Genomic DNA, 14,545 nt, shown 5'->3' with positions numbered 1-14,545 from the left:
ACTGTACACTGTATACTACACACTACACTACACACTGTTCACTACACACTGTATACTACACATTGTAGACTACACACTGTACACTACACACTGTAGACTACACACTACACTACACACTGTAGACTACACACTACACTACACACTGTACACTACACACTGTATACTACACATTGTACACTACACACTGTACACTACACACTGTACACACTGTACACTACACACTGTACACTACACACTGTACACACTGTACACTACACACTGTACACTACACTACACACTGTACACTACACACTGTAGACTACACACTGTACACACTGTACACTACACACTGTACACACTGTATACTATACACTGTACACTACACTACACACTGTAGACTACACACTACACTACTAGGACTGTCAGAGAGAGATGACCCTCAGGGTTAGGGTACCTTGGAGGGGTCCATGATGACGGTGGGCACGAAGTTGAGGAAGATATGGTTGCAGTCGGTGCGGTGGACGGTGGTGTGGCTGAAGGCCACCTCCAGCTCGTCCATGGCCTCCAGCAGGAGGCGCTCTCCCTCGTTCTGCAGGTACTCAAAGGACGCCTCCTGTGGGGGGCAGGGAGAAGGAAAACCCAATCAAACAAGAATGTACTTTAACCCTTTAGAAATGTAAATGGATTTACCAAAACTAACCAGACTTTATGTGATTAAGGAGCAGGGTGGGGTTACAGGTGGACTGTACACCCTCAGCACACCCTCACCACCAGACTACCCTGCCCCCATTATTATGATCAGCATTATTATGATCAGAATTATTATGCTCCTTATCAACAGGAGTCCTGGCCCCCTGAGGCCCCTGTGCCGACCCCTCAGGGCGACAGCCAGCGGGTCAGGAGCAGTCAGGGGGAGGCGTCTCTCTCAGGGACACCTCCACACTCCTCTAGGAGGAGCAGTCAGGGGGAGGCGTCTCTCTCAGGGACACCTCCACACCCCTCTAGGAGGAGCAGTCAGGGGGAGGCGTCTCTCTCAGGGACACCTCCACACTCCTCTAGGAGGAGCAGTCAGGGTGAGGCGTCTCTCTCAGGGACACCTCCCCACTCCTCTAGGAGGAGCACTCAGGGTGAGGCGTCTCTCTCAGGGACACCTCCACACTCCTCTAGGAGGAGCAGTCAGGGTGAGGCGTCTCTCTCAGGGACACCTCCACACTCCTCTAGGAGGAGCAGTGAGGGGGAGGCGTCTCTCTCAGGGACACCTCCACACTCCGCTAGGAGGAGCCGGGGATCCAACCAGCAACATTGCGGTTACCAGCCGACCCGCTCTGCCTCCTGAGCTAACGCCCACCTTGGTGATGAGGTCCGAGTGGCGGATGATGGCGCGGATGAAGAAGCGGTAGTCGGTGACCTGGGTCCCCTCCGGGGCCCGGGCGGCCCCCAGGTACAGGTGCATCTTGTGGTTGGCGCAGGGCACCGCCTTCAGCTCGAAGTTCCTCATGCGGTTGAGCTCCAGCTGGAAGGCCAGCGCCGGCTCCAGGTTCCGGTAGATCCGGTCCTCTGTGAACTGAGCGGAGGAACGCAGGGCGGCAGACAATGAGACCGTTATGACCTCTTCAAGAGGTTAGAGAACGGGTACAAGTTAACACAGGATACAGAGGATGAATATCAAATAAAGACAACAAAGTAAAAGCAAACCAGATTAAAATCAACCAAGAAAAGTGAGTTAATCTGTTCGTATAGACGAAAGCTCTAAACATAGAACATCAAATATATGTCGCTTCACAGCATCTCCCACGACTCAGATATGCAGACCAAGCCTGGTGGTCTGACCAGGCGTTACTGTGACAAGAGAAACAGATCTTACCCCATCCCTGGCTCTGAAGGTGAAGAACTTGGGGAACTCCCTCTGTTAGAAAGAGTAGAATCAGTAAGTAGAGAAGTCATGGATCACCATGGTCATCTCAGTCTGGGCTCCTGGAGTCCTTACCTTCTGAGCGATCAGGAAGGTGATTCTCCGGATCCCGTACTCAAAGAGCAGAGCTTTCTGTCATGACAAAACATATTTTCCTGTCAAAACCCAGAGACAGTGACCTGGAACTCTCCATCCAACAACTACACAACACAGTAAAACACGACTACGCAGCGAGGTGGTGTTGTGGTGGTGTTGTGGTGGTGTTGTGGTGGTGGTGTTGTGGTGATGGTGTTGTGGTGGTGTTGTGATGGTGTTGTGAGGGACCTTGGACTGGGTGTAGGCGGTGAGCTCCGTCACCAGGGTGTCATCGTCCTCCGTGTCCGCTGATTGGATGGACACGTTGATGATGTGGATCGGGTTCCCCTGCATGCTCTGCGGGGGGGGACACAACAGATCAAGATCCATCTATACATCTATCTATCTATACCTCTATCCATCTATCTATACATCTGTCTGTTTATCCATTCATCCATCTATCTATCTATACCTCTATCTATACATCTGTCTGTTCATCCATTCATCCATCTATCTATCTATACCTCTATCCATCTATCTATACATCTGTCTGTTCATCCATTCATCCATCTATCTATCTATACCTCTATCCATCTATCTATACATCTGTCTGTTCATCCATTCATCCATCTATCTATCTATACCTCTAAACATCTATCTTTACATCTGTCTGTTCATCCATTCATCCATCTATCTGTCTATACCTCTATCCATCTATCTATACATCTGTCTGTTCATCCATTCATCCATCTATCTATCTATACCTCTATCCATCTATCTATACATCTGTCTGTTCATCCATTCATCCATCTATCTATCTATACCTCTAAACATCTATCTATCCATCTGTCTGTTTATCCATTCATCCCTCTATCTGTCTATACCTCTAAACATCTATCTGTCTATAGGAGGGTTCACATTTCCCCGCTCTTCCCCATGATAATAACAATGATGACCGCTGGTCGCTCTGTGGTTCTAGAATCTTTGGTCAAGAAGTACCAAGCGGTTTGTGGAGCTTCAGACCACATGACTGAAGCGTCCTATCAGAGCCTGACCTTCAGACCACGTGACTGAAGCGTCCTATCAGAGCCTGACCTTCAGACCACGTGACTGAAGCGTCCTATCAGAGCCTGACCTTCAGACCACGTGACTGAAGCGTCCTATCAGAGCCTGACCTTGTAGAGCTTCAGACCACATGACTGAAGCATCCTATCAGAGCCTGACCTTGCCGTTGTCCTCGTCGTAGAGGCCGGAGGAGGCCTCCAGCAGCAGAGGGCTCTCCAGGAAGGACTTGGAGAAGGAGGAGATGACCTCATCGATGTTCCTGAAGCACAACAGAAGAAGAGGAGCAGCATTCAGCGGGTTCTGCTGAAGGTGCTACGAACTTCCAAAATACAAACCATATTCAAGAAATGTAAGCCTTATAACTTCATTGATTGAGTGAGTGAATAATGAATGAGTGAATACATGAGTGAATATATGAGTGAAAGAGTGGTTACCTCTTGAAGTCCTCAAAGCAGTGGAAGGCCGCCATGGCGCCCATGCGCTGGCAGGGGGGCGACAGCGCCCCCTCCAGGAAGAGCTCGCTGCCGCGCCGCATCTCTAACAAACCAGAGCTGCTCACAGGGGCCGGCACCCTGCAGGGGAACAGAGACACACACACACACACACACACACACACACACACACACACACACACACACACACACACACACACACACACACACACACACACACACACACACACACACACACACACACACACACACACACACACAGAGAGAGAGAGAGAGACAGACACAGACACAGACACAGAGAGACTGAGTTTATCACATGAGATTGGATTTTAATGTGCGTCAGAACTATTTTGTTTGAATTATAAAATAAATATAAATAATTTTTTCCATTTTTCTTATGAAGGTATCATGAAATGTGTGTCAGACGAGGATAACATAACAATAGAGCCTCCTATGTGCATCTCAGAAGGCTGGGAATCATTCTCACGTTTAGAGCAGCTAGTAATTAACTTCAGGCATTAATATTTCATGAGTTTCATTAGGGTCCCAAACAAGAAGAGTTCCTCTCAAAAGTTTGAACCAATTTGAATCATTGAATCAAATATAATTATTTAAAATTATATAAATATTTTTAAAATGATTTAAAAGGCAAATTGAAGAGGACTTGTTAGAGGGGCCTTCAAGAGCAACATGAAATAAAAACAGACTGAAAAGATGACGTTGTTAGACATTCAGATATTCAAATGAGCATGCAGACTAGACAACTAGACTACTAAATCTAAGATAGGCCGGAGCATCAGTCTGACTAACAACAACGACAGACATACAAGCTACAAAAAGCACTGATCAAATCCTGAACTAAGCCAAGTCACATGAGTTTGCTACAGCTTGTTTGACTCATTTGGCGCCGCTACGTCACATGACAGAAGCCGAGAGGAGGAGAGAGGAAGGAGGAGGAAGGAGGAGGAAGGAGGAGCAGCACGGAGCATTCAGCATGCGAGGGCTGCAGGTGAGCATCACTCTACCTGTTCAGAGTGGGGCTGCTCTCTCTGAAACAAGACCATCCACAGATGGGGTTATTAGCAGTGGGGGGCACACTTTGAGCACCACTTATTATATATTAATATCATTAATATTAACACAGGATGCCTGGCTGGGGCACATTCACATTAATGTCCACCATGTTAACCGTGGGTAGTTAAGGGTCAGGTTGGAGCTTCACTCCAGAGAACACGGGACCAGGAGACAGAGACAGGAAAGGGAACAGTCTGGTAGTTCAGAGCCTCTCCTCTGACACACACACTGGGAAGAGGAGGATCTGTCTGGTTGAATCGACTCTATGCTCACACCTCTAAAGACATCTGATCATTGTGAGCAGGAGACAGAGAGAGAGGATGTCTGGTTGTAATGGCACAGACAATTAACCAAAAAGCCAATATAAAAAGACTGGTAATACAGGAGTATCAAGTGCCGTTGGAGGAGGAGTATACTGTTTGACCCTACTGGGTGAAACCCCAACGTTAGTCTGGTTACCGGTTAGGGTGAGACGAGGGCAGCATGAACTGGAAGTCTACGGCACACGTCCCGTCCTGCAGCTGGTAGTGCTGGAGGCTGTTCAGCTCATAGGCGATGTACCCCCGGCGTACGTACACCTGGAGAGGGGAGAGAGAGGTTAGGGTACATACACCTGGAGAGGAGAGAGAGAGAGGTTAGGGTACATACACCTGGAGAGGAGAGAGAGAGAGGTTAGGGTACATACACCACACACAGACAGAGAGACAGAGAGACAGACAGACAGACAGACAGACAGACAGAACCATGAGATGTAGAGTGTCTGGAGGCCCTCACCTCCAGGGCGGCCATGCAGACCACCTGGTTGGCGTGGTAGAAGAAGTTGGGCAGGACATCGAATATGGAGGTCTCTGAGATGATGAGTTTCTGGAACAGATAATTGTAATTCAAAACGTTATTGACAGAATCCTGGGTGTTTCTGAGCAGAAAGTACAGCACAGCAATCAGACTTAAAAAATGATTTTAAACTGAATAAAATGTGACTCATAGCACTGATTTAAGGTGAGTCTGGCCTCCATGCCTCAGACTGACCTTGAGGTTCTCATTCTGACCTTGAGGTTCTCATACTGACCTTGAGGTTCTCATACTGACCTTGAGGTTCTCTGGGCAGAACTCGTGTCCGTACATGTCGATGGCGGACAGGAAGATGGACTCCACCTGGTTGTGTCTCAGCTCGTAGGAGGGCAGGTGAGAGGCGATCAGTACCTACAACACAACACAACACAACACAACACAACACACAACCTCCACTCAGCTCAACAAGCCAAACTTCTACATTTCATGTAACTTTAACACAAAGATAACAACAAAATCTACTGGAAATACTATCGTCCTCTTCTACTGACAACACAGCTGACTGTCTGCAGTCTGCTGGTCATGCTCCTCAGAGTCTGCTCTTCATGCTCCTCAGAGTCTGCTGGTCATGCTCCTCAGAGTCTGCTCTTCATGCTCCTCAGAGTCTGCTGGTCATGCTCCTCAGAGTCTGCTCTTCATGCTCCTCAGAGTCTGCTCTTCATGCTCCTCAGAGTCTGCTGGTCATGCTCCTCAGAGTCTGCTCGTCATGCTCCTCAGAGGCTGCTCTTCATGCTCCTCAGAGTCTGCTCTTCATGCTCCTCAGAGTCTGCTCTTCATGCTCCTCAGCAAAGAAATAAACCGCATTTGTCGTGAGCACATTTCACCTGGTATCTGCGACACAAACAGCGACCAGAACCATATCGATTCAACGCACTGAAACACAGTGAGAACGTAGCCAGCTGTTTCAACGCTCGCTTCCAGAAGGACTCCAGTCATTTATGGAGAGAAAGCAGCACATGACCCGGCACGGCCGTGGGCTGCACCAGACAGAGAGACGCTGATGGACAGCGGCACTGTGCTGCACCAGACAGAGAGACGCTGACGGACAGCGGCACTGTGCTGCACCAGACAGAGAGACGCTGACGGACAGCGGCACTGTGCTGCACCAGACAGAGAGACGCTGACGGACAGCGGCACTGTGCTGCACCAGACAGAGAGACGCTGACGGACAGCGGCACTGTGCTGCACCAGACAGAGAGACGCTGACGGACAGCGGGCCGTCCGCTGCAGGCCTCTGAGTGACAGCAGGAGGTCTCACCTGTCGGGCACGCAGCGCCACCTTGGAGTTCTCGGTCCGGCTGAGCTGGGTGAACTCGTCCAGGATCTGCGAGAGCTCGTCGGCCAGCGTGGAGTCCTTCCCACAGAGCTGGTCCTAGAGCAGAGGAAGCGTCACTCAGCAGGGAGACACTTTGACACTGGATGGTATCAACGTGGTCAGAGACATCCTCTATAGATCCTCTATGAACATTGTGGTCTTGGTGTTCTTGGTATCTCTGTATTGTGTATGTATGGAGGGTACTCGTACTATGAGCATGATGACCAGGACGTTCTTCTTGGAGACCTGGGCGTGGGAGAAGATGGACTCCAGGACCGGACTCATGTCAGGTTTGTGCTTCTCCCTCAGGTTGATCACACACTTGTCATAGTGAGCTGTTGGAGAGAGACGGGTTGTTAACTTCTGATCATCTCTCTGGGAGAATAGATAGATCTTTGTTCAGTCTTTGCCGTGGAAAAGGGGGGGCATTAGCTCAGGAGGTAGAGCGGGTTGGCTGGTAACCGCAAGGTTGCTGGTTGGATCCCCGGCTCCTCCTAGCGGAGTGTGGAGGTGTCCCTGAGCGAGACGCCTCCCCCTAACTGCTCCTGACCCGCTGGCTGTCGCCCTGCGTGGTCCACTCCGCCGTCGGTGTGTGAATGTGTGCATGAATGGGTGAATGTCAGTCAACACTGTAAAGTGCTTTGGATAAAAGTGCTATAGAAATGAGGACCATTTACCAGCTTGGGACGTTTAGAAATTGTTGTGGCTTTTAAATAGCAGTGTGACATGTGATCTGTCCCATAAAATAAAAGCAGTCAAATAATGAAAAAGTAATGAACGAACCTTGTATTTCTTATTCCTGAGGCTACTCTGTACGTTAGTTTGTAATTATATTGTGTGACGTCTTTTTCTTTCAAGTTATTATCAGCATCACTAAGTCTGTTAAAAGGGTCTGATTAATGTAACTCCATCTGATGTATAGATAATGTTATATATATGTATATATAATGTATATGTATATATAATGTTATATATATGTATATGTAATGTATATGTATAGATAATGTTATATATATGTATATATAATGTTATATATATATAATGTTATATATATGTATATATAATGTATATATAATGTCATATGTATATATAATGTATTTAACATGATGAGGTCACCGTGCTGAAACTGCATCTCCACTTGCAGGTAACGCTTCAGCAGCTCCAGAACCACAGACTTCATGTAACCACGGATACCACTGCGGTACCTGGAGACACACACACACACACACACACACAGTGTTAATGTGTGTGTGGGCCCCAGGGGGGCCTATGAGGAGGTGCTGGAGGAGACGCTGACCTCTGGACCAGCTGCACGATGCTCTGCGTGTTCATGAAGAACACCTCCCTGTCCGCCTTACGCTGCAGGGTGGCGGCGTGGCTGTCCAGAACGTTGGCGATCTGCAAGAGGAGAACGTTAGTGAGGAGAACGTTATCTAGAGGAGAACGTTATCTAGAGGAGAACGTTAGGGAGGAGAACGTTAGTGAGGAGAACCTTAGTGAGGAGAACGTCAGCGATCTGCAAGAGGAGAACGTTAGTGAGGAGAACGTTATCTAGAGGAGAACGTTATCTAGAGGAGAACGTTATCTAGAGGAGAACGTCAGCGATCTGGAAGAGGAGAACGTTAGTGAGGAGAACGTTAGTGAGGAGAACGTTATCTAGAGGAGAACGTTAGTGAGGAGAACGTTATCTAGAGGAGAACGTTAGTGAGGAGAACGTTAGTGAGGAGAACCTTAGTGAGGAGAACGTCAGCGATCTGCAAGAGGAGAACGTTAGTGAGGAGAACGTTATCTAGAGGAGAACGTTATCTAGAGGAGAACGTTATCTAGAGGAGAACGTCAGCAATCTGGAAGAGGAGAACGTTAGTGAGGAGAACGTTAGTGAGGAGAACGTTATCTAGAGGAGAACGTTAGCTAGAGGAGAACGTTATCTAGAGGAGAACGTTAGTGAGGAGAACGTCAGCGATCTGGAAGAGGAGAACGTTAGTGAGGAGAACGTTAGTGAGGAGAACGTTAGTGAGGAGAACGTCAGCTAGAGGAGAACGTTAGTGAGGAGAACGTTAGTGAGGAGAACGTTAGTGAGGAGAACGTCAGCTAGAGGAGAACGTTAGTGAGGAGAACGTTAGTGAGGAGAACGTCAGCTAGAAACGTGGGCTCTGTGGCTGTGGGCGGTGCTAGAGGAGAACACGGGCTCTATGGCTGTCTGCTCCAGCGGCTGTGGGCTCTGTGGCTGTGGGCTCTGTGGCTGTGGGCGGTGCTAGAGGAGAACGTGGGCTCTATGGCTGTCTGCTCCAGTGGCTGTGGGCTCTGTGGCTGTGGGCTCTATGGCTGTGGGCTCTATGGCTGTGGGCTCCAGCGGCTGTGGGCTCTGTGGCTGTGGGCTCTATGGCTGTGGGCTCTATGGCTGTGGGCTCTGTGGCTGTGGGCTCTGTGGCTGTGGGCTCTGTGGCTGTGGGCGGTGCTAGAGGAGAACGCGGGCTCTATGGCTGTCTGGTTCAGCGGCTGTGGGCTCTATGGCTGTCTGCTCCAGCGGCTGTGGGCTCTATGACTGTGGGCTCCAGCGGCTGCGGGCTCCTCTCACCCTCTGGCTGGGGAACTGGCAGAGCACGGAGGTGATGTTGCTGGCGTACTGCGCCATCACTTTGCGGACGGCCTTCTCCACGGCGGGCGGGATGCGCCCGGCCACGCTGGTCATGATGTCCTGCAGCTCCAGCAGCGGCAGCGACGGGTCCCTGAGCGTCTTCATCAGGGTGGAGACCCACTGCTTCACCTGAGGAGAGAACATTAACACAGAACGCAGAACAAGTTCCATTTAGCAGACGCTTTTATCCAAAGTTAGTACATCTGTCTGAAGAAAGAGAAACAACAATAAATGGCTGTTGGTACAGTAAGGATGTTCATAGAACCAAGGGCCAAGCACTAACCATCACTAGGTTAACCCATTCCCCATGTACAAGAAAGATCTGTGTCTGTCTGTCTGTCTGTCTCTGTGTCTGTCTGTCTGTCTGCCTGTCAGTCTATAGGTCTGTCTGTCTGTCTGTCTGTCTGTCTATAGGTCTGTCTGTCTGTCTGTCTGTCTGTCTGCCTGTAGGTCTGTCTGTCTGTCTGCCTGTCTGTCTGTCAGTCTATAGGTCTGTCTGTCTGTCTGTCTGTCTGTGAGTCTGTGTGTGTCCGTGTGTGTGTGTGTGTGTCCAGGTATGGCAGCCTGGTGTCATTGTGTGAACCTTGTTTACCTTGTTGCTGAAGTAGGGCTCGGCCAGGCAGTAGCCGTCCATGACCTTGCCCAGGTTCTCCAGCACGCTGTGGAACACCTGGTGGAGCTTCTCCCCCACGATAGGCAGCGGCTGCTGGGGGGGCAGGGGGGCGGTGTTGGGCTCCACCTGGAGGGGGAGGAACCCGGGATTACTCCACCAGGACCACATGGAGCTGATTAGAACTAGCATAGCGCTATCAGCTAGCGTCTGGAGCATACATGATCCAATGCACAGATCGTCTCAACGCACTGAAATCACTAAACTAGTACGAGTCGTATAGATTAGTTGGGACTAGTGGAATCACATCAGATTACAGAAAATAAGATAGCACTTTATTAATACTAGACAACAAAGTTAGGAAGTATCAGTAGCAGTAGCAGTACTATAGTAGTAGTAGTACTCTAGTAGCAGTAGTAGTAGCAGTAGTAGTAGTATATTAGAGGTAGTATCAGTAGTATTAGTAGTAGTAGTATAGTAGAGGTAGTAGCAGTAGTCGTCATCAAAATAGTAGTAGTACTGTGTATGTACTACTAATGAAGTCGCACTGAATAAAAACAAATCATTTCCAGTACTTGAACCAGCTAACTAATGTTCTGTATTGGTGGGTCGTCTTCAGCTGAGAATGTAAAGAGTGAACTTTGTTTTGGACGTTAATAAGATAAAGAATGTTTGTGGATTCTTCTAATAATGAAGCTAGGACGGTGATAATGAATGGTGATAATGAATGGTGATAATGAATCACCAGGCCTCACCAGCAGGATGGCGCTGGGGTCGTCCAGGGTCATGCGGGCCACCACGCAGCCCGGGACCAGCACCGCCCCGGGCCGCTTCACAAAGTGGACACAGCCCGCCTCCGTCACCGTCAGCGTCATCACCATCTTCATCACCTGGGGACACAGGGGGCCTTCATCAACCAATCAGCATCACCACCCAGCCCACACAGGGAAGTATAGTCACAGCACACTTATATATTATAACTTATATAAATACAAGGTCCATAGGATAGAGAGATAGATCTACATCTCTATATATAGATTTATATATCTATCTATACGCCGGTCTCTCCACCTCGATCTCCCCGTAGCAGTCCCCCGCAGCCACGTGGGCCCCGTCCTCCACCAGGTACTGCAGCAGCTTGCCAGCAGAGGGCGCCCTCAGCACGGTGGGGTCCCGCTCCTTCTCAAACACACACGTCTTGTTGCCCACGGTGATGCGGTAGCTGGGGGGTTCAGGAGGAGCATGGTGAATGAAAAGAGAAGCATTCACACTAATAACAATCATAGTTATTTTAAGTCCAGCCAATTTGCCTTGGCTACTCAAGTAAAAAATAAACACAATGCTAGTAATAACATATATATCATATATATATATATAATGTATTTAACGTATATATAACATGTATTTATAGCGCAACTCTAAAAAAAGTAACTCCAAATTTCCTCCAATCCCAAATCTTTTTGGGATCAACAAATCCCGTCTAAGGTTTAAAGCAGGAGTCGTACCTGTCCTACTACTACCAGTACTACCAGTACTACTACTACCAGTACCAGAGGTGGACCAGTACCTGTCCACCTCCTCCTTCATGTAGGTGGTGTGGCTGTTGCCGTCGTAGGACAGCAGCAGTCCTCCGTCGCTCAGCCTGTGGACGTCGATCTCGATGTCGGTGGCGTTCATGATCAGGACGTAGGTGGTGGGGGACTGGCGGGCCACCTGGGCATGGGGTCAGGGGTCAGAGGTCAGAGGTCAGGGGTCAGGGGTCAGGGGTCAGAGGTCAGAGGTCAGAGGTCAGGGGTCAGGGGTACTGGTACTTTGAGGAGATGGTTCTCAAGTAGTGTGATAGTACTGGTTATATAAAAAGCACTTTTTCACATGATCTCTAAAAATAAATAATGGAGAGAAGATGTTGTTGATTGAGTACTTTGTTGGATCACTTCAGGTCCGGTTATTGGGACGAAGAGGAACGAAAGAGCAGAGACTCACACTCAGGCCGAACTTCACCCCTTCATAGATGAGCTCCACCCTGACCGAGTTCAGCAGACTGGCTGCCGGCAGCACCTGGCCCCTGGAGACATATTGATCAGGGAATGAATTGATCAGGGAATGTATTGATCAGGATCAACTTCTGAAGGACTTACACATACATCGATTTTTCCTATTGTCATATTATTAATACGATAGCACTCTATTTTCATGGTACATTATTAATCTATACATATATCAGTATTCTTTCCAGCGCTGACCTCTCCAGGGAGTGCAGGTAGTCGGCCATGCTCTTCCTGAAGCTGGCGTCGGCCACGTGCAGAGCTCCACACACGATGCCCAGCATGGTGTCCGGTCTCTCCGCCTGCAGACACAACACCACAGGCTCAGAGAGGAGGACCAGACCAGGCAGTGAACAGAGAACCACCATCCTACTGAAACGTTCCCTGGGCTGGTCCAGAAGGTTCCAACAGGACAGAAGAACCTACTGTACCTGAACCTTCTCTGCTATCAGCTGGTCCAGAAGGTTCTAGTCCAGAATGTTCTCTACCTGAACCTTCTCTGCTATGAGCTGGTCCAGCCAGCCGGTGTCGATGTCGTTGTTCCTGAAGCACTCCGTCTCCAGCAGCTTGATGAGGTACTCCACGGTGGTCCTGAAGTCCCCCCTGATGGACAGCTCCTTGAGGGCCACCACCATGTTCCTGAGGAACACTAAGGCTTTAGAAGATCATCCAAATATCTCCAAACAAGGGCCATGATAAAATGGTGTGAGCTATTTGAAATAAAAAAAAAATAAAAAGTGAATCTAATAACATTTGCAATGGTACATTGCACACAAAATTAAAAATGTAATATGGTAGAAACGCCAATTATAACATTTCATATGGTTGCTTATTGGCCGATAAGATATAATAAGATTAGCCACATTGGGGTAAGATGAAATACTTTAGAGCTTAGCGTTGTGAGCCCCAGCCTGCTGCCGTGGGCTCACTTCCCCCTGAGCTGCAGCTATTGCACTATTAGTAGTTACGTCACACCAAGACCCACTATACTAACCACTCACTTCTACCACCACTACATCGCCACTCAGAGCTACGTACGAGATGGCCTCCTCGCGGTTCTCCCCCCAGGAGAAGCAGTGTCCGAACTGGGAGTCGGCAAACTCGTGGAGCCCCCCGGCGGCGCCCACGCTGAAGTAGCCCCACACGTTCTTACTGCTGCGGAAGTTGAGCTCCTGCACCGTGCCCGAGCTGGGCTTGAAGCCCTGCAGGGAGAGCCAGAGGAACAGGTCAGAGGTCCAGAAGAAGTGCCCAATTAAAAATAGGACAGAAATATCACATTTAGTCATTGAGCAGATGCTTTTATCCAAAGTCTCCAACAAGACTTCGTCAGAAAGAGAACCATGAGACTGCGGGTGTAAGGGGGACAGGCTTGGGGGGACCCAAGGCAGAGGGGGGCCCAGGCAGAGGGGGGGGGCCCAGGCAGAGGGGGCGGCCCAGGCAGAGGGGGGGGGGGCCAAGGCAGAGGGGGGGGGCCCAAGGCAGAGGGGGGCCCATGGGAAATTTGAATTTAAAAAAAAAAGTTTTTTTTTATTTTTTTATTTTTATTTTTTGATTGTTGTTAAAATAGTTTAATAACATAACTAAATGTCATGCGGCAATATGTCACAGCCACAGTTACATAAATTGAAGTCTGGCTCTCAGAAGAGAAAGGTGAAGAAAGACAGAAGGAAGACAACATTGAGGAAGTCACGTTTAAACACACAAGATGAAACCCCGTCCTTAACTCCGTTATCGCTGCTAAAACGAACAGAGACGACCCAAAGCAAGAGCAGACAACGGGCTACACTTTGACATGACGAGGCTGTGGTCATTAAGGTAAAGGATAAATAAAGTGTAGGTAGGCTCATACTGCAACAGCAGGCTGCTGATTTAAAGCAACCTAATATTAGATGAATACTAAGCCGTTATTAGGCTACATGATAAATAATAACCTATGGCGTATAGGCTAGTTAGCCACAGACGTCATTGCATTACTACATTATTAAAATGGCTCATCCTAGCTGCCTGCTAGTAAAACTTATTTTTTTTAGTGGGGGGGGGGCCCTATATATCTTATATATATGGCCCAGAATTTGGTGCTACGCCCCTGCTGAGATCTATTCCCCAACGCAGTCAGTCTGGATCTCTCAGTTATTTTTAGATTTCCAGTAGGAGTGTGTGTGGAGGACGGCTGGCGTCAGCAGCCTCACCTGACCCCAGGCAGACTGATTGGACTCTGGGGCTGGGTGGGGCTGGGTGGGGCTCCACACCTGTTGTATATTGAGCAACAGCCACCTAGGGTGAAGGGTAACAAGGTCCAGACTTTCACTGGACACTCCAGACACAAGGACGCAGGGTGGTGGTTGGTGTGAAGCCGGTTTGCAGATAATGATACATGGCTTGGTGCTCTTGCCATGTAGAGATTGTTCAAACTTCTTTCTGCTTCCCACTCTTCTGTTGATATTGTGGATACGTCTAAATAAATGCAGTGTTGACATCACAAATCGTCATCACAAAAAGGGTGAGCATCACAGAGCTGCTTGATGTGT

General features: G+C 48.8%; 1 protein-coding gene across 4 annotated transcripts in view; it reads right to left on the bottom strand.

Annotated features, from left to right (window-relative positions):
- The window catches only part of acacb (acetyl-CoA carboxylase beta), a 35,314-nt gene that overhangs the window by 12,327 nt on the left and 8,442 nt on the right, over window positions 1-14,545 (bottom strand). For all 4 annotated transcript variants that reach the window (XM_084468091.1, XM_084468090.1, XM_084468092.1 and 1 more), the window contains exons 13-36: window positions 13,056-13,219; window positions 12,506-12,656; window positions 12,216-12,319; window positions 11,956-12,037; window positions 11,540-11,685; window positions 11,044-11,194; window positions 10,728-10,862; window positions 9,955-10,101; window positions 9,303-9,491; window positions 8,022-8,122; window positions 7,841-7,929; window positions 6,935-7,059; window positions 6,668-6,781; window positions 5,647-5,760; window positions 5,332-5,421; window positions 5,017-5,135; window positions 4,509-4,532; window positions 3,466-3,603; window positions 3,191-3,290; window positions 2,216-2,323; window positions 1,967-2,023; window positions 1,844-1,885; window positions 1,328-1,543; window positions 434-592 (exon numbers count right to left, since the gene is read on the bottom strand). In XM_084468091.1, the coding sequence (XP_084324217.1) occupies window positions 434-592; window positions 1,328-1,543; window positions 1,844-1,885; window positions 1,967-2,023; window positions 2,216-2,323; window positions 3,191-3,290; window positions 3,466-3,603; window positions 4,509-4,532; window positions 5,017-5,135; window positions 5,332-5,421; window positions 5,647-5,760; window positions 6,668-6,781; window positions 6,935-7,059; window positions 7,841-7,929; window positions 8,022-8,122; window positions 9,303-9,491; window positions 9,955-10,101; window positions 10,728-10,862; window positions 11,044-11,194; window positions 11,540-11,685; window positions 11,956-12,037; window positions 12,216-12,319; window positions 12,506-12,656; window positions 13,056-13,219 (2,865 nt within the window). The remainder of the gene's footprint in view (window positions 1-433; window positions 593-1,327; window positions 1,544-1,843; window positions 1,886-1,966; window positions 2,024-2,215; window positions 2,324-3,190; window positions 3,291-3,465; window positions 3,604-4,508; window positions 4,533-5,016; window positions 5,136-5,331; window positions 5,422-5,646; window positions 5,761-6,667; window positions 6,782-6,934; window positions 7,060-7,840; window positions 7,930-8,021; window positions 8,123-9,302; window positions 9,492-9,954; window positions 10,102-10,727; window positions 10,863-11,043; window positions 11,195-11,539; window positions 11,686-11,955; window positions 12,038-12,215; window positions 12,320-12,505; window positions 12,657-13,055; window positions 13,220-14,545) is intronic.

Source organism: Micromesistius poutassou (genome assembly GCF_964030765.1).
Source record: "Micromesistius poutassou genome assembly, chromosome: 5".
Lineage (NCBI taxonomy): Eukaryota > Metazoa > Chordata > Actinopteri > Gadiformes > Gadidae > Micromesistius > Micromesistius poutassou.
The sequence above is the reverse complement of the archived record's forward strand: the minus strand, read 5'-3'. Positions and strand labels throughout refer to the sequence as shown.